Genomic DNA, 24,145 nt, shown 5'->3' on the forward strand with positions numbered 1-24,145 from the left:
GATTGCTGTAACCGTTGGTGGGCACGTTTTTCACTCGCGGTCATCCGTTAGAAAGGCGGCAGCAACTAGTTGAATTCGAACCAAACGGGTGTTGAGTATGGTGTTGCGCTCTAATTGAAATGCAAAAATCATCGAGGTTTTCCGCGTGATCCTATGCGTCTAGGTGTTTTGGGTGACACCATATGGGGCTGAGTTTGTGCTAATGCAACACCTTGGTTGCGTTTTAGGGCTGTCACGTGAAAGCCAATACGGTCTGCAGGGATTCAAATTTCAGAGTAATAGGGAGAGGGTTCTAAATAGAGGGAATGGAATTAACAAAGCGATTGATATGATTTAATTCTCTCTATGCACGATAATGTGCCAGGAATCAGTTACATTGATAAACAAAACAGATCTCTTTTAATGTAATTTGCAAGAAAGTAATGGGTACTAGCTTTCACAAACAAGTCCAACATAAGCTTGTTAGTTGTTTTAGCTTTTTTTCAAACGTCCAGCTACATAATCTGATTTTTTATCATCTTTTTTTTACTATTCTCAAATCGGGCAGATCACAAAGAAAGATAGTTAAGCTTAAACTGAGCCACATAATAGTTCCTGGGAGGCTATCTCGCATCAGCGTTTTGTTAACTTTTGATGAGCAAAGAAAGAACAACATACAACCACTCGCCCTCCTAATAGCCCTTAAATGCTGCAAAACCACTCAGGCGCATAATTCGATGATCAGATTAGGCCCGCAGCAAAAACACAATTGCATCCCAGGGTTTTTGCCGGTGAATGATCCGCACCGGTCGGGTACGGCGTGACTTCGGAACTGTAGTGAATTTCACCCGCGTGCCATTATTACGTGTCCTTGTGCATCCAAGGGCCCTCCGAACGGCAAAGATCAAAGTCCCGGCTGGCTGTAAGGTGTGTGCTGAAAATAAACAAAGAAGCTATCATCCTCCTGCAGTCTTCTTGTTGTGCTCCTCCAATTGGTCCTTTTTCCGACCGGAACGCCGAGCAATGATTAAAAGGGCCAGGCGGCCGTCGGATCCTAGGCGAGAGTTTTCGCCCGAGGGAATTCTTATGAAGGGCGCATGATGATCTTGCATTTCCGCTAAACCGGGTGCAGCAGTGCCATTGCAGCAGTATTAAGAGATTTATCAATGGGACATAAAGCTGCCTACTCAGTGCAAAACAGAGCGCCCAACAATGATTATGGTAGTGATGAGCTGAAGAAGTAATTATCCTGTATTGCATGTTTTTTGCGCTCTTTTTGCTTTCCTCTGATACAATCACTTCAAAGTGCGATCGCTGTGCTGAATGGACGTCCATTTTGACGTTCGCCTGAATTCCGTTGGGATTGATACAGTTATTGGTCTTCGGATATTTTTGAATGGAACTATTAACAGAAAAGAAAGAGTCCTAGGAGTATATATGCTTTCACGGTTAAGACGGCTCTTCAACGAATCGATACGGATCGCTGCAAGTCATAAGGCGCACCTATTGGCTGAACTTTAACCCACGAAATATCAGCTCAATGGGATCCTTTCGTTGCGTTATGTCGCATTGTTTGGGGAGAAAAGGATCAAAATGTCGGACTTCAGCTAGCATTATGAGCTTTTATTCGCACATACGTACGTTGCTTTATGGCAGATGTTTTATCGCTCGCACTCAATGGCGTCTTGGGTTTTATGCTTTAAATTTTATTAACAACATCACCATAATCATGATCGATCGAGATCCATCTCAAACAAATGTTTAGTCTGTCTCCATTAAAAAAATCAATTCCAAATATTACCTGTATTGACTGACATAATTTATTATCACGAATCCATTCGCTACATTTACTTGTCGCGTCGCTAAAGCTGGTTTCACTACACCTCTTGTCGTTCTACGCTTCCACGTGTTTCTATACGCGTTCCAGCGCCAATCTCCCTTCAATCAATTCCGCCCCGTCGATGGCACCCGCGCAGTCCCTCCATGTAACGGCATAATGTTGTGCGCGATGACGTGTGACGCCACGGGCAGGCAGAACTCGACTGTATCGTGTGCGGTACATTATGACACTAAGGGGTGTGTAATAGCTCTTACTGGGTTAGAATTAATTTAAACGCAAAACGCACATTCGAATAAATAACACGGTCCTTAGCGGCTACAATTGAAATCACTGTTCAAAGGGGGATGTGGGAAAGAAAAGTACAGAGAGTGAGCGAAATGGCTAGTAATGGTTTAGTAAGAAAGAAAGAGCAAAGATTACATTGAAGGCTCGCCTAACGATTGCCACTTAACACACACATAAACAAACAAACAAAAAAATGGTACACTGTATTTGTACAGAAACGGTCCTAGCCTAACTGGATTTTACACCATCCGATGGGGCAACTTCTCGTACATTCCGTAATACTGCTTAGTTGTGTCCACTACATCACGCTTCCGAACGCTTCTCCCACCTCTGGCTGCCCTCGCTCCTTGGACAGATGTTTCAGTTCTGGGAGCGGAGCAAACAAGCGGGGTGTTTTAATTAGTTGGCCTCCGACCGTCCTCCGCGTCCTTTCGCTGGTGGGCCCCTAGCGGGAAACAATCGAACCGGTGGGCCACCGAACGTGAGCAGCATCGCTCAGTTGCACACGCTAATCCACTCCTCGATTTCACAATCGTCACATTCCACGAAGCAGCACCAGTGAAACTTACAGTTGCACCGATCGATGCGCTTTTCGCGGATCAGATTATAGCCCCGACCGCAACACATCGAGGCGCAACCCTCGCTCCCACTGCTCGTCCGATTGCAGCGCCGTCCGATGGTACCTGTTTCGGGGGGAGCGAGGAAAGGTAAAATGTGCGTGCGTGCACATGAAAGTAAAAACAAAAGGTCGAAAGCGAAAGTCCTGCTGTGCGCGACTTACCCGGTATGTCGGAGATCTGATCGCGCTCGCAAAAGTTCGGTGATCTTTGGTAGTAGAAGAGCGCATTCTCCAGCTTCCGGTTGGTGGAGCCACCGAGCCGATTGCCGACCGGGGCGAGCTGCTGCTCGCGCGGTTGCCTTCGCGGTGGGCGCAGATTCGGCACGTGCTTGCGTTTCTTTGGCTTGCGGTAGACGATCATCGGCGGCCCGTTGCCAAGGTTGGACTGGTCGACGAGTATCGCCCGGCGGTACTGCTGCTTCAGGACGCGACCGACCACGCGAAAGTCGGGCGCCGACTTCCAGCACGTCTTCAGCTGGCAGCTGCCGGACATGCCGTGGCATTTGCACCGTACCTGCATGTTGTTCGAGACGGCCTGCAGAGAATGGGTCCATTCGTTCTATAGGTTCACTTTCTTAGCTCACGGGGGTGAGGTGGTGTCATTTCAACTTACCCTCCGTCCGGCCCGGTTGTTGTGCAGGTTTATCTGGGACTGTATGTCTGCTCCCTTTTCACGCGAGTCCAGAAACAGCTCGGAAAATTCCACCCCGAACGCCATGTTGTGCGAGCAGCCGCCCCACTTCCAACGGCTCGCCTGTTTCGCCTTCAGCTTGCGCAAGCTGTCTCCCTCCTCGAACACGCTATTGCTTTCCGCGATAGCGTCCAGGAAGCGGAGCTTCTCCTTTTCCAAGCTTTCGCGCAGCGACTTGGACATGCCCCTCCGGTTGACGGACGGGTCACAGCCGCACGAGATCAGCCGGCCCTGGGCGCAGGCACGGGCCACACTGTGCGTCACACCCGCGGCTGCGATCGCGTACGCAAAAGCACTCTCTCGATAGCCTGTGGAGGTGAAGATCATGAATGGAACAAAATGATGAAGAAACTGAAGCAAGTTTTCAGTGTATTGATCACAAAGACTTAATATCAGAAGGAACAAAATTGACTTGTTGATTACATTATTACATTCCAACATTATGTGTCAAAATTCCACCATAGGATTTCAAGGGTCTTTAAATAATATAATGAACAAAATCCAATACAAATTAAAGTATCTTATATCTGTACATGTAGGGTGGGTCTGGTGATACAGTCGTCAACTCGAACGACTTAACAACATGTCCGTCATGGGTTCAAGCCCCGATTAGACCGTGCCCCCATACGTAGGACTGACTATCCTGCTATGGTAACAATGAGTCACTGAAAGCCAAGCTCACTTCATTAGTGGGTACTGGCAGGCCTTGACCGACAGCGGTTGTTGTGCCAAAGAAGAAGAAGATATCTTCACAATCAACACAATCAACCTTTAGAATGAGTGGAAGTTAAAATCTCGTTTTAATAAGAAAATGCTAGCAATCTAAGCCAAATTTTGCAGCTTTCTTTTATTGAATCTTGATTTTCGTCTGCCAAAAGTAAAAAAATAATTTTGATTAATTCGTCAGAAAAGACAGCTATTTAATTTAACCTTTACCCAGTCATTGCGGGCCGCATTAAAGGCTCTTGAGGGCCGTAGTTTGGAGACCCCTGCTATATACTATAGTGTTTCAAATTACGAACACTTAAGGGACTTCTGTCATTTAAGATTGTTTAACTATTTCAATTTTAATCGGTCAACTCGCTGTATAGCTCCCTTTACTTAAGCAAACCTTCTACATTTGGGGAAAAAATAAAGATATCCAATAATTTTACTAGAAACACTGCAAAAAATCATAATATTGCATCGATATTTTGATTCATATTCCGGACAGTTTCGAGCTCATGTTTCAAATTGCGCACGTTATGATTCGAATTTCGGACTGCCTCAAAACTTCGTCTGTAATCTTCAAATTCATACTCACACAACAATTGTTTAGATTTTTAGGTTATGTAAAGTTCCAAACATCCAATTATGAGTGAAGGAATCCTTCTAGAACGACAGAAGAACAGACTTAAAAACAACGAGGTTTAAGTGATGTTTTTATCTTGTACTCGTAGATGCATATAACCGAAGAACTGATACGCGAATTGATGAGCTTTCCCGTACGGCCATTAAGTCATTTGTCTCACAAATATTCAAATATCGTTGTTTTCTTATTGCTATCACTGTCTAAAAACATATTTGTATACAAAGAAACACAATTTACTTCGGCTGTCCTGAATTTAAAATAAGATTAACAATCTTGCTTCGTTTTCCAGACAAAATTATATATAATAACAAATATAATAAAACCCTGTTAAGCAGTACGGCCTTTTTGGACCGTTACTCCTGAATAAAAATAATAATAATAATAATACACTGTTGTTTTGTCTTTGATAACTACTTAACAATTGATTCCTATGTATTTCAATGCACGTAGACGCGACTAATAGGAATTATCGAAGAAATGACACTGGCGTGGGTTTGAAGTAAAACTGCTAAACTGCTTGAAGTGGTGAACTGACCGACAGACTTTATTTATTTACTGTGGCATCAAGGCCTACTAGAGGTCAGACACATTTTTAATTTATTCTAATACATCGTGGCAACCATGTAAAATTAAAAAGCGGTATGGCCAAGGACAGGGTAAGAAGAAATTTATTAATAACACGCCGAATGTTCTGAATTTGAAGCTTTCCGTAATTTGATTAATAGTGGTATTTTTGTTATTTTCATTTTGATTCAATAACTACCCCATTATTCATAGTGTCCTTTTTCAAAAGGCTTACACATTGCTCAAGAAATTAAGTACAGTCAGTCCAAAAAGTATTCGTCTAGCTGAATATTTTGCAGAAAAAGGCGAGTTATGGCCGCAATAGGCATGGGGTGGTAAAAGTAATCATGGGGTTTGATAAAGGGACTATCAATACACACGTACTGGTTAAAATAAGTATTAAAATAGTGCAATAACAACTAAATTATTTAAAAAACTAAAAATAGTCATTTGATTGGCGCGCAAAAAGTATTCGTCTATCAGGCTTTTGGCCTAATATACGTAAGAAAACAAAGGTTATTAAATAAAAAAATGTCCGGATCTTGTTTCTTATTGCATTAATGACCATTGGTGACTACTTGCACATCGCAAGAACTCATTTGAACCTTTAAAAAGGGCGTATTTTTGACCCACACATCCTACAAGACTTGTTCCAATTCTTCTCGGGTAGAAAGATTACAATTCCGGACCACGTGGCCAAGTTCCATTCAAAAAATGGCAACTGATATCATATTGAGAGTCTACTTAATCATTTTCATCAGTTTGGTTTCAGCTGGTTTGGCGTTTCGGGCAAATGACAATTCCCTGTATGTTCTCCAGCTCGTCTGTGCTTGAAACATGTGATACATTTAAGTAAAATTTCTCAGAACTGGGACACAAAGTACTTAAAAACTGCTTTAATATGTTTCCGAATCTTTTTTCCCATAAATTTGAATCATTTTTCTAGCTCACCTTTCCTCACTGAGCCCTAGCATCATGACTCCATGATGCTACCGTTACATTAGATTTTGCTGCTGCATCTTAGTAGACTGTTTTCGCTATGGTAGACGTCGGTCGTATGACCTTGGCGATTTAAACATGTTTTAATATGTTAGTAGAGCCTAATTTAGAATCAATTCCTGAATTATTTGATGCACCTTAACAAATTTGGCCACTTTCTGTGTATGGTATTAAACAAACAAAACACGTTTGTAACAACTCACTCATGCAAGCTATTAGATGACAAGCTACGATGAAATGCAGCATGACCCATCAACCAAATGTGACCCATCTCTTTTCCTGATCTTATTGGCCATCACAAAATGCACTAATTCCTTGTTAAAATTTGATTTTTTGGACATTAAACCGCTTCTTTCGTTAGATTAACCGTCAAGAATGGCTGCTTGCTTGGCAGTTTGTTACACAATTAGTGTCAGAAAATTGGCCAAACTATGATCAAATGAAGGAACGAGGCCTCCCACACATTTTGTAACCTTCAAAAATGGGTAGGATAGGTTATACACGGGATTAAGATACGATTTTCGCCTTCATGCTCCATTCTCTTAACTCCCCCGCCTTTACTGCCTCTCTGACCGCTTGAAGTGCAATTGAAACAACAGAAATGCATTATTTTAGAAGGATGTCACCAGTACATTGATAATAATAAACTTAATTCACGTCCACGCAGTGTTTGTCCAGCGTAAATAATTAAAAAGCTAGATGGACGAATACTTTTTGCGCCCCCTGCAAACGATTTTTTTTTAGTTTTTTATGTATTTGGGTTAATATTGCACTATTTAAATGGTTATTTTTTAGCAAAACATGTGTATTGATGGTCCCTTTATCAAACCTCATCATTACTTTTATCGCTCGATACGTATTGCGGCCATGTTTTGCCTTTTTTTAGTAAAATATTCAGCTAGACGAATACTTTTTGGACTGACTGTAGTTAAGTACATGAGTAAACTAAGATAGTAAACATGAAATCGGGGTTTCGATAACCAAAATCTCTATAAAACCGGCCTAAAAAGACTACAATACAATTTAGACATCAGTTTGTGTTTAAGTAGAATCTCTTGTGAGATTAATAATTTGTCGTTTTGGAAGTTGGAAGTTGGAGTTTTGAAGATGATCAATGTTTAATTCTGGTTGTATCCTTTCGTTCACTTTAAAATATTTGATTAGTGATGTACAGTTTCTCGACTGCTAGAAAACTAGTGATGGTGCTTAAGCTAATATTTAAACATTATATCTAGCTATCGGTATCAATGTGCTGAATAAATTTTGACAACGTTTATTCAACTATTATCTTGTTGTTTATACTGTAGCTAGGATCAAAGATCGATTTACATTAAATATGTAATTTAATGCACGGTATAATGGATCTTAGGATTAAGATCAATCATTACATATCAGTAACCGTTCATCTGCCTCACCGTTTGAATGAAAATTGTCTACTCTCACTCGTAATATTTATTCAACACGGTCATAGAAGATTCCCAAAGACCGTTGGAAGGAATAAAATGACACTTTTGTTTAAAATTGTTTATATTTTAGATGTTTGTATTGCTTTTGGATAATCTTTTAAATGCTCTAATATTAAAATTTGAAATTGCTCAAAAATAGAGCAGATCGAAACAACTCCAAAAATCATCCACTTTTGGTATCGATTTTGGTTCAATCTTTTATACTCGCTTCGTATGACTCTTGAACCGAAAATCCAAAGCACTCGTTAACCAGTTTCTGGCTGCAACATGGAAGGTTTGATTTAGCTCTCCATCTTGCTATTCATTCCTGACACAACATTCATTCGTTTGGTCGCGATTTAGAGCCGTTCCACCCGTAAGCCCGATCTCAAATGCGATCCTTCCCAGGCGGGATCCGTTTCCCAACGCCGCGCACCGAACACCGAACTGGATGGACGTTTAAATTCATCCTCGTGCATCCACCATACACCAAACACTTTCCCCCATCCACACTTTTCGCTTTTCTCAAGCTGAGCGTCACTTAACCTCCTCCGAAAGCACGAACGACAGTCATGGTTTCTTCGATGGATCGCAAAACGGAAACTACTCCGCGGCCGAAGAATTGGCAGCTTCGGGCACGACAGACAGACAAGATGTCGCATGACGCTTGCGAACGCGCTCCCCAAGCGAACCGATCGCTTTTCGCCCCGTGCTGCGCAGGCAGAGGCAGTGGTTTGAAATCCGAAAACAATCAGCCAATAAATTTTATTTCATTTGTATGGAAATTAAATTGAAAAGTGCCCCTGTGACCGGGGGCACGAGAAGGGAGACTTCAGGAGAGGGTTTGTGCTGTGATCGCAAGGACGCGCGGACGATGTTGGCTGGTGATTTTTGAATTATTTATTACAACCTGCCAGCCGGGCTGAAGTTGATAGGAGCAGGGAATTTGCACGGTCGTCTGCCTTGCCATCTCCACGGTTCGTTGTCCACGGTTTTGTTTCTTTTCGTGTGTTCGCTTTCAAAGGTTTACCTATCTCGAACGTCCCAGAACGGTTGGTGGTTTTGTGGAAAATTGCACCACGAACCGCACACAAGGTTGGGCTGATCAAATCAACCAGCGCAAATAGATAGCGTGGAAGACGCGCGACTCCTCCCAGCAAGAATCGGTTGAAGAAACGTGCGGTTGACGCTAGGACTCGGTCAATCAAATTAATATCACATACATACTCAACACTTCACGATTGCCGCACGCCTTGTCGTTAGTGGGCGGCAAAGTGTCAATCGTCTTGGGATATCACCCCACCTCAGCAGCTTTGTGGCAAAGCTTGGTGGCACATTGTATGATAAAGTTGCTCCGATTTGCCGTCCAACTGTGGGGAGCCATCATCTCGGACACAATGCAGCAGCGTTTCAACCAAGCGCACGTAACCAGCAGCCGCAACTATTCGCATTACGGTCCCTCATCGGTAAATAAATGTCAGTTTTATGTATGTGTGTGTATGAGCCCCGGTTTTGAATATGCGGCCGCAGTGCGCATAAATAAAGCACTCTCGATGTCCGTTCGCTCCGAAGCATGAAAGCCCTTCCCTTCGCCCGAGAACATTCTTCTACCGGGAGCACAACATAAATGCTTCGACCGGGACATGGCGGAAGCCGCACATATTGTGAGGAAAATATCTGATTTGATTTGATCTGATCGTGTAGTTGGGTGAATTTATTTGCTTTGTTAGCAAGCTGGGGCCACAGTCATTTTTGAACAAAAAAAAAAGAGGTAGCTTGAAAGGCACTATCAAGCAAAGGAACGATGTCGTCGTGTCTGTCCCACTGGCTTGTCTCTTTTACCTGGCAGACACATACATATATGTGTCCACCGTGAACGTTCAATCTTCTAAATCGAAAGTCGTCCTGGAGAGCTTCAACCGCAACAAGTAGCGTAAGATTCCTGTGCACGAATAACGCAGATCGGGACGGAGCGGCTGGAACGGATACTGACAGCAGCATCGCAATTTACCATCGCACGAGTGTTGACAATGAGCAATGAAAATGCTTCCAATTGATAAGCTTGCCGGCCCAGCCAAGATGATGTGATGCTGTTTGCTGCTGCGTTGCTGCCTTCATGTCGGAGAAGTTGCATATGCAGTCCGGAGACACATTCTTCACACTGAATGGATTGTACGAGGGTACGATGCTGGCAGGGAAGTGATTACATCGAAGGCCAATTTCGCAGTTGATTCTAGCAGTCAAATAGCGAATGATTTGTTTGTACATTAAAACAACCCAGGACATATGGGCAAGCTACTGCCGCAAACGTTTGATTACTACCCGTGAGCGCGGTGAAAAACAAAATGGATCAAATATTATCTCGCTCATGGAACCCGACCCTCCCATTGCAAAGCCTATTCATTATCGCTAATAATACATATCCTAATACTGTATTTACTTTCAATAACTTATGTCCACTTACGTCCATGTGTCCATGGGCTTCGTACTAGCTGCCCCGTATCGTATTCGCTACATCAAATTGCGTCATTTGGCTTGAGCAAACAGCGTGTCGCCTCGTGTTTCGCTGCCAGCGTCGATTATTATGTGCACCGGGTCGTGCGATCAGCTCGGGCTGATCGATACGCTGGCCCTGATTGCCCGGCCAATTCCCTGCTTGCGGTCCAATGTGTGAACGGCTCCATCAATGCCTCCCAAACGATGTTGATCTGTGCACGGTTCAGCCAAACATCAGAACGACCGATCGGGGCTGGAACCGATCGCGCTTTCTCGTTGCTTTACTTTACACCCAACACCCAACACCGTCCAAGCCTCGGGGTGAAAATGTAAAAATAATCGATCATATCGCGGGAAATTGAATCGCGGAGTGTGCAGTTTTTCTCCCCCTTTCTTCTTTCTGTTTGCCTTACATTGCCAATATGCCAACGCTAGCCATTGCAGCCCCACAAGGACTGTGGACCCATCATTAGTGGGTGGGTGTGAGAGGATCGCCATCGCTCCCACTCACCCTACCCACCAGCTAACGGTAATCGGACGGTCTGCAAAATACGGACAAAACCGGCGTACACGCTCGCCCGCCCGCGATTGGTTGCGAGCTTTTGGCGCTGGAAGTCAATCAAGCAAAGTTATTATTGAATTTAATGATTTCGCTTAGAGCGCATTAAGCGGGGTTGGTTTTTTCTGCGTTTTTTTTTTGTTTTGTTTTGCTTTGCGCTCTCGTGCAGTGCGTGTGCCAGCTAGTAATTGGAGTTGGCAGGTTGGGTGAAGGGAAAGAGGGAGAGAAGTGAAGGAATATTGCGAAAGACCACCGGAAGCGTTTCAATTAAATCGATTCGGTCGGTTCAGTGGCACCTGGACCGCATTAGTACACGTTCGAATTTGGTTGCAGCTTCAGGGTATCGGGCAGTGTCTACATTCCTGAATGTTTGATGGCAGACTGGTGGGCCGCTATGCTGAAGTCCGAGTGAGGTGAAAAACAAACAGTGTGCGGAATTACTAGCGTTCAAATTGCTTCAATTGTGCCACGATGATACCAAATGGTGTTGTTTTGGTTGCTTTTCATTTAAATAATTGATATGAACTTTTTACCAATTCTGTTTATACTATTTCTCAAACATTTCTCCGACCTCCGCCAGCTGCAGATTTACTTAAAGATTAATTGATTTAATTACATGCTTGATTTGTATTCTACTCTTTTACTATTTATTTTTTAATCGACTACCTGTCAGTTTTGCTAAGTCGTACTACCAGACAACAACATCAAATACCTCAGGTTATGACCACGAATTACAAACACTAAGCAGTATCTTTTTACCTCTTATAACCTCAATCAAATTTGAAGAAGATTGAATTTGAAGAATTGAAATTGAATTTTATGTTTTACACCATTTATTATTCAAAGCTATAATACATCAATTTTGATTGGGGATTTTGAATTGATTTAAAATCAACAACCCTCAATACAGACTTACAATAAAAAAATAGATTAAAATCAACGATAACATATTGAAGTACTCAAATGATGGTAACGCAAATAGCCATTTTTGTATAATATTAATAGTTCACAATGTTTTTCAGACTCATTCATTTAATAGTTAACAATACGTTGCAGTTTTAATGAACCACCAAAAAGGACTTTTGTTAATTTATTTAGGAAATCTGTTTACATTTAAAAGCTATAATTTTCCAGTTTATTCTAAACTTTAATCAACTCAAACAGTTTAGGAATGTTTTATCGTTTTCTTAGCAATTCAACTTACACGACTAAGTCGTCCTTGTAGATTTGTAGTCGATTTTTACTTTACTACTTAACTGGCAAGCGTGCCAGCTCAGACAAGAATCGAGCCTTTCATTAGACGACCGAAATGATCCCTTGTATCCTTTATTATTGTCAATTAATTCAGTGAATAATACAGCTATCCACACAAAAAATCCCCTGTAAATATGTATGTTTATATCATACTATTCTATTTGTAAGACTTGTCAGATGAACAACTTAAATTAATGGTGCAGTGGGATGTATGAGAATGTGAGAATTTGAAAAGATGTTTCGGTTTTGTTGTTTTCAACTTTTTGAATGTCTCTGATTCAATCCATTTAAACCTCTATCATATGCAACCTAGCTCTACACAATAAAACCGTCACCCACTAAAACCCGGTTGTCTCAATTAATATTCTACCGAACATAATCATCCGCCTGGCTACATCCTCGAATTATTGATCGACATGAATCCTCCGCAAGGGACGAATTCTGCTGACGGAGACGGATGGCTGTATTAGCCACTGGAGAGATGCTTGACGTGGTTATAAATATTGCCGGCACCCGTTGCGTCATCCACATCAAAGGAAGTGCACTCAGTAAGTGCATTCAAATGTATTCACCACCATCTGTCTGCCTGTTACCCGAAAACCTCACGCGCATAAGTACCTTCGCCGCTTCCCTTCGCGTCACGGTCCTCCCCTTTGTCGTACGTCTGAAAAAAAAACAAACTCCCTTCTCGTCCATTGTTTCAGGAGAGCGAATCTTCAGTGTGACGAATTCACCCAATCGGTAGACGAACCACGGCAACGCTATGCTTCCTGCATTCGGTGTAACCTTTTCCTTTCGCCACCAGCTCAATACACTTTATTGCCATGGCACACGATGATCGTTAAAACCGATCAGTTTGACGAATGACCGCACCTCGGCAACTGTACAGCCTGCAAGGATTGATCGATCGCTTCGATCGATTGCGATGCAAACGAAGGAGAAAAGTGGCCACCAACTGCAAAAGCTCATGCATAAAAGCCGGCGAACCGTTGAGGGAAATGTCACCGGTTGACGAGTGGAAAATCGCTGAATCGCGACAACATAAACAACCCTTGTCCCTACCATACACACACAGACAAACACGATCGACGAGACGATGATGACCGGAACGCGCAAGGCTCGCCTTCACCTTCCGCCTTATCTGCAGCGGATATCCAGTGGCTACACTTTGACATATGTATATGTCATGACAAATTATGTTCTTCGCGTGTTTCAAATTTGCCTTGCCCGATTTCGGAGAAGGCCTCACCGATTGCTGCAGCGCGACACTGATGATGTGTCATTTACATAGAGGCGGGTGGATGGTTTGCTTCCGAGGGAGCGCTGAGAAACGCAAAATTTACATCAATTTATACTTCGATTTTGATGTTTCAGTTCGGCCCATCCATCCATCTTTTGCACAGACCATGTGAAGGAAGTCACCACGGTAAAAGTCACTCCGGAACGCCACGGAACACACGCCGAACGAAGTTGTACCGACTTGTCAACGGGTCCGGGTTCTTTGTTCGCCGGGTTGGTTGAAGGATTGATTGCCTTCTGGCTCGGTTTGACGATTGAATGAGATGCATTTGGCAGTGGTAGGAAGGAATCTCCGGTAGTCGGTGAGAGCATACAGCTTGATGGGCCAACACGGTGACACGGTTGACAATTGAATGGACTTTTAGAGGATAGAGTAGGTTGAGGTTGGTCCCGGTTAAAGAGCAACAGTCAATCAGCCGAGTTGCCGGTGAAGACTATCTCCTTCTGCTGATTGGCCAAGACGTCAACACGACGTCCCGCAGAAAGTGATAGTGTTTCCTGAGAAGTTCTTTGCAAGAATGTGCCGTTTGTCACAATGCCCATTGAATTCTAGGGTTACGCAACCTAGTACATCTTCACGCAAACAGGCAACATTGTAGGAAGGAATGGCAACACATAACAAACTACCACCGACCGCGCTGACTGGATGAAGATATAGATTTTAATAAAATTGTTTCAATAGTGCCGAAAAAAGGCATTCACTATCCCACCCATTGTGTGTTCTGCTTGTTCGAAAGGGCTCTCGTTGTCATCTTTGTCGACACCTTTCCAGGCGTTTAATGTCATCCGGCAGAGGCACTGAACACAATCGGTCGCAGAACACCCAAGAACATCGTTCCGGCAGTCCTTCGTCAGCGTGGTAAAGGTGAACGAATTACTACCGAATGCTCGTCCCATATATTGTTCCCCGGTGTCGTCATCGGCCCGGCAGAAAGACTATGCTAATGAGTAATACCCTCGGGTGCACCATCGGAATGCACCACAGGGGTGCATCACGGGCGGGGTCGGGAAAAAATGACCGGTGCATAAAGCGACACCTTCTCATCTTCCAGTTTTGCGGCGAAGCTTTAATTTACCATAAACTTTCCAATTTTTATGTCAGTTGGCTGCCTTTTGTCGAGCATGCCGAGGATGACATGTAAGGAAAATGGGGTCCGTGCAGTTAGGAGAGACAGTTGGTCGTGTATTTTTCGAGCGCGATTTTCCCGTAGCAAGGGTACGGGATGGACAGGAAGAATTAAAAAAAGGTAGCATTATAGAAAATTATGACCCGTAAGCTCGTTGGTCACGCTTAAAAAGGGTCGTCCGGTTTCGATTTAGACAACGGCCAACGCGCAAGTGATCCAGTTGCACCAAGGTGCGTCGTGTGCGTCCGAAAAGTCCTATTGCTCGAGGGGATACACACAACTGATGAGCAGATTGGTGTTGGTGGTGCTTACCTCGTTTCAGCATGCTTGATGTGTGTGGATTGCGGCTTTTGGTGCTGAGCGATGAGCAGTTCCACCGGTGCCATTGGAACTGGTACTGACACTCCCGGACGCCAAGCTCCAGGCCCTCGATGGCGGCCGCCGTAACGTCACTCGCGCGGTAGCACAGCTCCAGCTGGTCACGGGCCAGCCCCGGCACGGTACGACACGTCGCCCGGACGTCCGGCAAACTTTGAACCCTGTGTGAGAGAGAAATAAAGGAACGACAAAACATGACAGTAGAAAGTGAGTAAACGTGTCGTACACAAAACACATACCGAACCGATTAAAGGAAATATTGACATAACAGCCGTACGCACACGGCACACGGTATCGGAAGGAAATCTTGCCAGCAAATCATGACCCGAGCAAGGGGAAATGGCTGCTAATTTGCGATCGTTAACTTAATGGTAGGCCAATTAATACGTGGCAGATAAATTATGCATCCTGTACGACAGTCAGGCGTGCAAGAAGTCACATTTTGTCTGTTTGTGTTTGTCGTGAGATTTGTGCTCTACTTTGGAGCTTTGTTTTTTTCTCCTGGCTCTGAAAAAAAAAGGAACGCCAAGTAGTTTTCAACAAAGGCTAAACCATAATAAGGTTACCCTTTTATTGGTTGTGAGCCTCATTCTCGGCACCTAAGCAGACGCGTAACACACGCTGCACCCGTGGCCAGGTTGGACTGGCGCAAAGATGCCCATTAATAATGAAGTGCAACCGCATTATGTGCATGTTTTTCGTTGGGTTGGAGCTTTTTCTGCTGTTTTTGGCGACTCATCTGGTTTTGCCATGGCCGGCAACGAACGGACGGGGTGGGGTAGAATTAATTTTATCAATTAGCGACAGGCGAGATGCAACATCGCGTTGCAGTGCACATTAATCCGAGCCTAATTGGTGTCAACGGTGAGTTATGAGTTAATCATGTCCATCTTTTGGGTTCGCTTTGGTAATTCCAATTCATCCTTTTTTTTGTCGTTTATCAGTGTTGCCTGTCTGCACTCGCTCCATCTTCCGTTTGAAGCAGTTAAAAAACGCACACACACGGTGGAGGTTATATTTGCTACTCAAACGGAATGTTTTCGAGCTAACCGTTTCAGAGGAGCAGGTAACATTGCTTTGCATCGGGACAAACCGTCATGAGAAATTCAATAAAATAAAGGCAAAAATTCATATCGATTATTAATGTCGACCGTTTAAACATTCATCCATCACCCATTGGGAAATGGAGACATTTTTTTTGCCTGCAAGTCCCGCAACCTCCAAAGAATTGGCGGAGCTTGAACACACAAATGCAGCAACAAGAACAAAAACAACAGGTCAGTCACAGGCGACGCTATCGTCCTGTCTGCAGTTTCCGAACCCTTTCGTTCACAGCCGAACGATCCTGGGAACAGCTCTGAGGACTTGGCAGCTCTTCCCGGCTCGACATTCTGCAGACAAAACATTCATCATAATTGCTACCGCTTTGCACTAGATTCCTCGGAGGGGGTAGAATGTTTGCAACAACAACAACAACAACACACCAGCAGAGAACGCTGCCTTTGAGAAGGTGTACACCTACCGTAACGCAGGGTTAGGTAAATATGAAGCCCTTTAAATTTATGTCGACATTCAACCTTCGCGAGCAGCGCAGCGAAAGAACCAACGATTCTTCGACTTTGTTGACCCAATCCAGCCGCCACGTCCCGCTTACTCCCGCTTGCCATCGCTTGTTTCCAGTGCCGTGTCCACGGATTGGGGCCGTGAGAACTTTGTGAAAGATATTTCAATCCTCCTGCTACCCGCTCCCTGCTTCTTGGGTAAATCGCGTCAGTGCACATCTTCTCACTAACAATCAGACGAAAAAGGCGAGGAGAACAGTCTTATCGACAAAGGGGATGCACAGAAATAAGAAAAGCAAAGCCAATAAAACTAAATGTTTCGGATTCCTGCGCCCTTCATACGGTAGATACGGTACGGTCGATTTGGAGACGTCTCGGGATAGGTTCGTGGGGTCCAATCCAACCGATGCTTCTGTTGGTGGTGAGTGAGCTCCTGTAGCTTTTCTGGTGAATCACAGGACGAAACGTGGTAGCGTACTATACCTTACCGAGCGCTAGTGAAAAGAGTTACTTGAGAAATTAACAACTGCAATGCGAGACATCTTGGAACAGCAACTCGACGCTTTAGCCCACTGGCGAGCGGTTCATAAATACTAGGACATGTGGAGTGGATTGCACTTCCCGTACACTGCCCACTGTAAGAGATAGGCAGTCGGACCGTTTCCTCTCGGGTGCAACCAATTAGTCATCTCGCACTCGAACGCAAAGCGCATTCCACAGGCTCGTTTCACCGTTTGCGGGAGCCACACTTACCAGCCATTGACTTTAGCGAATGCTGGTACAGTGATTTTCCCCCACCCCTTCCCATTGATGCCACTGTCTTCAGCCTTCTGTGTACGGCGAACGGCGATTAAACGCGGAACTCAAGGGGAAAATAATCACTCCATTAAGGAATGTATGCTTGCACCGCGTCCAAGAGGAAGGTGGAAGAGAAAGAGAGTGCTGGAATCTGCCGTGGCTGTGGCTAACCGGCGGAGGTGATGAAACCTTATACTAATTTGCGATCTTGCCAACGAAGGTTGACTACATCGCTCTGCATTTGCTGCCCGTGATCGTACTAAAAATATGCCAACTATTTTCGGGGAGCCAGGATAAGAAAATTATCGAGCGTACAGTGAACGCACTCGCCTGTGTTGACGATGTCCGGGAACGACCCAGAGTGGAGAGGTGAGCATTCGGTGTGTCTCTTGGTTGGGGATAAATACGGATAAGGGCAAAATTTTAATTGCCACTATGTAAGTTTATTGTCTGTTTGTATGTAAAAAAACCAAAACTTTACCCATAGCTAAAGGGTAGAATTAATTTAAATCGTGGAACTTTTGTGGAAATTCAGCCCAAAGTTGCCAGGTTTGGCGAGATGCATTCCTAATCACGCCACGCGGGCGAAATATTCGGCCGAACAAATTTTGTAACGCATGGGAACAAGCGTGAAACAGATTTCTCAAATAGCCCGAGGCTCGTTTGGGCAATGTGCTGTCCGCGTTCGGTGTATTTTTCGGCGTCCAAAGTTTGGAATGCCAACCTGGCAGGACAACTAGATGTTTTGTGCGTGCTTACGGACGGTTCTGTGATCACTTTCACGCAACCTTTTAACGCCGCCCTTCCCTGGGCGGGGTGGAGCATGAAAATGTGTCTCGAGATTTGTCGATCTTGGGACAGAGCAACGATCTTGGATGGTTTGGGAAAAAAAGATAACCTCCGTATCGAATGACATCCACAAAGCCCAGCCGTAGATCTTGCCAGCTCCCTGATTGATGTCATTAATCCCTTCGGATCACTGCCAAAAAATAACAACCAGAACTGTTTGGACTCATTGCCAGTCGTCATCAGCCCTCGTTGTCGCTGAGACTGCGCTTATCTGTGATCTCGATCTTGATACACACAGACTCTCCCCTCTTCCCCCTTCTCCCGTTCGCTCTTTCTCTGGATCTTTGTTCATAAAGTCCTTGCGCTGTCTTACGGTTTCCCAATTTTAGCAGATCAGTATCAGCGTATAGGCCGATCGAATTGTCTAACAGAAGAAGGGATCTCACAAAACGATGCAAAACCGGAGGTCGAAGCTACGCACGGATTTGGCTTATCGTAATGCTGCCGGCAGATGACGATGATGCAACGCAGCGGAAGCGGTTTGTGAATGGGACATCTCGTCTCCCATCATCGCCGACCATTCCGGTTTAGGGTGGTGGACGATGCAGAACGCTGACAGATATAAATTCGCTTTTTTTTTGGGCAGTTTGCGGAAATGCAACGGACGGCGTCCCTGCGTCTCAGCGCTCTCAGCCCGGGCAGGAAACATCCTGTATCCCATTCCATTCCACAATTGCTTGTTTACGTCGTGTTTGTTTAGTGTTTTGTTCCGTTGTGCTTCCTTTTTTTCTTATCTCGCAATGCTTTTTTCTTCAATCCCTTTCATTCTCTCTCTCTCTCTCTCTCTCTCTCTCTCTCTCTCTCTCTCTCGCTCTATTTATCTTTCATGGTTTTTCGTTTCCTTCTTATCACACCGAGTAGATCTTATGGGAACGGAACGCATCCCGCCCTGGCGCGTTCTTGGCACCCCTTTTCAGCATAACCAACATTGGATGCAGCGCGAAATGCATACGCGAGCAAAGTTTGCTGACAAGATAAATGCATTGCCAGCATTGAGTGCGTGGCCGTTGGTTTCATCTTGGCTTTTGGCGCAAGCATTCTGAATCCTTGAGAAATAAACACGTGAGCGTATAATGCGTAAATTTGTATTCATTTCAGGCATTGCTTTATCGGATCTAGGGTTTACTTTTCATCTTGAAACTGACGCTGTAGCTCAGTGGCCTCGTTGTACAGTGATCACATGTCTATCCATTCATCTATCTGAGAAGAGCATATGAGCATTCTCTTTCATTGCATTGCTGCTTGACGATCTACCGAGTATTTTATTAGTTTTGAAATAGTCTCGTGTATGTTTTTTTTTTATTGTCAGTATAATGTTGATTTACAGTTGATTGCGGTAAAGGTTAGTCATAGAAAAAGCTGTTTGGGATCTCTTCACACAGGACCCAGTATGACTAGTTTTGGATGTGGTTCGTTGTTTTTATTTAGCGCTCCGGTTTTGGCAAACGCTCCGAGCTGGTGGCTGATAAATCTTGATTAATGCGCTTTGAGCGATGTTGTTCGTCATGCTTCTAGCAAGAGTCATAGTGAATAACGTAAGTTTTTGTGTGCGCGTGTGTTTATTTGACATCGAACGCAGAAAAATATGTATGTTTTCATAGTAAACAAATTTAGAAACCTGATGCCAACAACAATATGACGATAAATTGTTCTCACGTACGCCCGGAATGGGGTTACCAGTGCTGCATTGAACGTTTAGAAATGTATTTGCTTTTCCATACATACTGAATTGAATTTTAGCATATGTAAAACATAGGAAGAGGATAATATTTTCTATAATCATTAAAAATATACTAATATGGTTGCCTAAAGTTGTCATACGTGCAGAAGTTGTATCGAATGAAAGTTGTTATCTACAATATATTTGAACATAGTTTTTTTTTTTTCATTTGGAAATAATTCATAATGAACCACATTGTACCGTAATATCTGTTATGATGCATTTTAAAATTTAAACTGATTTTTATGACATCTTTTCAACTGACTGGTTGACTGTTAGCAACCTAAGAAATCTGTAGAACCTTAAACAAATTAAATTCTTGTACGATTTTTTATTTCAGTATTAATCTTTAAAATCAATGAGATAGTTTGTGACACTTGTTAAGATCTTTAATTATTCTATTTGATGTTGTTATTGAAATGCTTCAAAATAAGTCTGCTAGGAACAAATTCTGGAAAAAAACTTTATACTATCTGGCCATGTACGTACTGTCGTGTGATTCATTGCTCACAGGAGGCACTCCACTTGAGAAGTGTTGAAAATAAATTCAAATATTAGAAATTATAAACGTTTTTATTTTAGAAATTTAAACTAGCTAGATAAAACTCAGAAATTTTATCTCTAATGCCGTTCATTGGAAATTCCATTGGAGATTTGGTTTGAAAATTGTCTGTGGAATAAATTTGGTTTTTTTGACATATTTGGATAGAATTTGTGGGATCATCATATTTAAATAATAACGTATTAGTTTTTTTTTTCAAGCATGAATAATAAAAATTTATGAACCATTTAAAACCTAAAGATAACAACATCTAAAACATGATAAAACATCACTCTGTAAAAGATTTAAAGAAGTAGAATATCAACTACTAATCCTGTTAAGCTATTTCATCACTTCTTTCATCACTTCATTTCATGAACCACGGAAATAAAATGATATTGCATCTCTCAGGCTCAAAGGCACTCTCTTACCTCTTTAGCACAATTAGAACCAACCACAGTAGCAGTCTTCGTACACTTCGCTCGTCCCAATACCCCATTGCTTGGCTTGGCTGCGTGGCGTAACGTTTGCGAAAGGATACACCCGATCCAGGTCGCACCACGGTATGCTGCAGTTCAGTGTCAGTGCGTTCGCTTGCTTAATCCATTGCGTGCCAGTACCGATCGACCAGTCACTTTGCAATCGCATCTCAACCACTCTCGGCACCAATGGGGATACTTGGCGGACACTTGGCGATGCAGGATCGAAGCACTGTGCGTTTTCAGCGATCTGCTATCGATATAAGGGGCACTCAAAGCTCACTCCCAACAGAATTCACACGAGTCGTAAAGATCGTACACTATTTGAAAATGCATTTAAATACACACCACACTGCACGGTTATGCGATTTCACAACTGACTGAAGCTTTTCACACGTGAACACGACACTGTACGTTGAAAAATAGCACTCACTTATAGCATGGGCATTTTCTTGTCCAGCTTGAAGCTTAGTAGTTTCAAAATTCTTTCGATCTGTCGTATGGACTCTTCCCCAAAGGATACTCCCGTTTGACCCAGACGGTACAACGCAACATCACCTAACGCAACCGTAAAAGGTGGCTTGCCGTTGACCACCACCGATGCAAGCGTTTAGTTTTGGTGGCTGATGCCCGGCGTGGTCCTTCCGATTGGTCGAACGTGCTTCTTTGGCACCACCGGACCGACCCTAGCTTGCTTGCGTTCGCTTGCGTTCCGCAACAACGGGGAACTCACGCACCAAACCTCCTGCTCGCACTCACACGTACACCCGTGCCGGGTTTTCTTTATTGTTGAATTCGGTCGGCCCTTTCGATGTGATAGATTTGTGTTCAGATGCCACCGTTTATCTGTTCGTTCGGTTTGCTCGCAATTGCTCTTCTGAAGGCTGCCAGAGATAGACAAATGGCGCTAATGGCGAAGGCTTTCTTTCACACTCTGTTGGAGGGAAACGTTTTTTCGGCGCGTTGTTTTGATGCCACACACTTAAAGCATGCATGCAGTCAAACGAATGCTATGAATAACATCAAATCTATTAGTGACCACGAATTTCCACATTCAAATTCATCACTCAAACACAAACTAATTCTCTAAATAGCTTGTAACTACTTTGGTTGATAAATTTTGGCACACCAAAAAGCTGTACTCTGCCCACGTTGCACACTATGTGTTTTGCCTTCTGGTCTTGCTGGCCGCCCGCACGTTCGCGCGTAAATGCAAACAACCGTACCGTGTGATCGCGTTTCGCTTACCCTCGCCGTGTTGAAACCCTGCGTATACGCGCGCGCGAAATGAAACGCTAGTTCTCTCTAGTTTCTCGTGCGATCTGTCCCGTGGCCCGGTGCTGGGGAGCTTTCCGAGCTTCGGACGGCAAAAGTGTGGCACGACGCCACGCCAGCTGAGTGCCGCCTGGGAATGTCGCTCACGGCCGGGAGCTCACCAGCGTTTGCGGTTCGCAACGTGTTCATCCGTGTGCCGTCGTTCAAGCAGCACCGTTTCTTTTTTTTTTTAGTTTTTATTCGTTTGTTCCGAAACCGTTTCGAAAAACACGTCGATGGCGCAGCGAACGCTTGGGCGGAGGGGATAGTTAAGGAATTCGGAATTGGATTTTTTTCTCTCGTCTGTGTGCCACCACTTTCCACCACCTCTTGCCAGCTCCGGTTTCCAACTGTCGAGATGAACGGTGATGAGTTGCTTGATGAGATTTCGAAAACTCGCCACAGCGCGCGGTGACTAAGGCTCGGGCGCTCGGGTTCGGTTAAATTGGCTTTTCCCAAGGGTTGAGGTTTTCTTTGGCAGTCGCAAAACCACTAGCAAATTGACGGCTCTCGTGAAATCGATGGCTCACTTTTTGCTGCGTTTTTCTGTGCCCCAACAACACTCTGTTTCGCTTCCGTTCACCGCTCAGCTGGCTGCTAAATGCACGCGCGAACCTCACACAGACACGCCGTTGTGAAAAGCCCCGTAACGGAAGGTGCGGCTTCCACGCCGCAGAATCGCAGGACGACAACTGAATGAGCGCGTAAATCTCGCCCAGTACACGACCGATTTTTATGTGTCTTTCAGCATTGATTTTGACATGGTTTCCTCTCCCGCGTCCGCCTTGCCGCCCCGTCCGCGAGTGTCAATCTCTCGTGCGCTGGTTGTTCTTCGCTGAGATGTTATTATACATCCCAGTGCTAGGACAATGCGAAACGCGAACCACACACAGGTATACATACAAAGACACACACGCAAGCACTCGCGAGCTCTCGCAGGGCGACAACAATGTTGTTAGCGATGCGCACCCTATGCTACTGCGCATGCTGCGGGGTATGATTGTCCCTTTACCGGGTCGATCATATTCTTCCTCGCGGCACCAATAGGGACACAGCTAGAGGAGGTCCTGTTTTATATCTCTCGCTCTTGGGCGCCGTTTTTGTGGTGCGAACCGGAAGCAGAAACGAACAAAAAATCATTCTCCACAGCATTGTGAAATAAAAAGCATTGCGCGTATTCAATTGCGAATCTTCTTGAAGCCTCTCCCAGACACTTGCGACCTCCCGTATATGATACCGGAGGCTGTGCAGGAAGTGGGTGCGGCCGTCGTGGGGCTGCTTCTGTGAAATGTGGAGTTTATGGGTCATGTAAAAACAAATAACAACAATGATGTTGGATCTATTATGATGCATGGTATTATAAATAGCTGAAGAACCTTTTTTTTTGCTGCTTAACGAATATGGTGTCTAGTCATTCTTATTTTAGTATTCTAATATATTTTGTTTTATTATATACATGTAAGTACGACATTTTACGATTAAACGAACACCAGTAAAGCCAACATGCCTGCTCATTACACTACCAAACGTGGAATTAGCAGGCGATATCTATAAACTACTAAACAATAAGAATGTAGTATATGGTTCTTCTCCTTCTGCTTGGATGGATCTTGTAACGTTCTACGCAGATATGCCGTCCTTTATACAGGCTTCCTAGACTTCCAAGCAGCCGGATAATCATTCCTTGCTACGGGGACATACAATACATTCTGTGATTAATATTGGATTGAAAGCTGGCTTGATTTACCAAACGTAGAAGCTTGTTCTTTAAATATGTGTATGCAAAGCATTCATGAAAGTAAATACTAATGATATAATTTGATCAACGCGGTCAGTAAAATCAGTTAAATGTAATAAATATTGTTAAATATCTTTCCATTTCGTTGAATTTCTACCTTTGTCCGTAAGTTTGATGAGTTAAAATATAGGAGATCCCCGATGTGTATGTCACCGGTTAGCTGTGAGAAATATAAAAAAAAATCTATGAATTTCAGAT

The 24,145-nt window shown here is 43.9% G+C and overlaps 1 protein-coding gene across 1 annotated transcript; it reads right to left on the reverse strand.

Annotated features, from left to right (window-relative positions):
* Nucleotides 1-1,785: 1,785 nt before the first annotated feature.
* Nucleotides 1,786-22,843, reverse strand: LOC121597547 (protein Wnt-10a). Its single transcript, XM_041923369.1, has 5 exons — nucleotides 20,788-22,843; nucleotides 14,821-15,047; nucleotides 3,337-3,722; nucleotides 2,886-3,258; nucleotides 1,786-2,787 (listed from the first exon to the last, which is right to left on the reverse strand). The coding sequence occupies exons 1-5, from the start codon at nucleotides 20,853-20,855 to the stop codon at nucleotides 2,600-2,602; spliced, it is 1,242 nt and encodes a 413-aa protein (XP_041779303.1). The 5' UTR covers nucleotides 20,856-22,843; the 3' UTR covers nucleotides 1,786-2,599.
* Between the last annotated feature and the right edge of the window lie 1,302 nt (nucleotides 22,844-24,145).

Source organism: Anopheles merus, chromosome 3R, assembly GCF_017562075.2.
Source record: "Anopheles merus strain MAF chromosome 3R, AmerM5.1, whole genome shotgun sequence".
NCBI classification, from domain to species: Eukaryota; Metazoa; Arthropoda; class Insecta; order Diptera; family Culicidae; genus Anopheles; species Anopheles merus.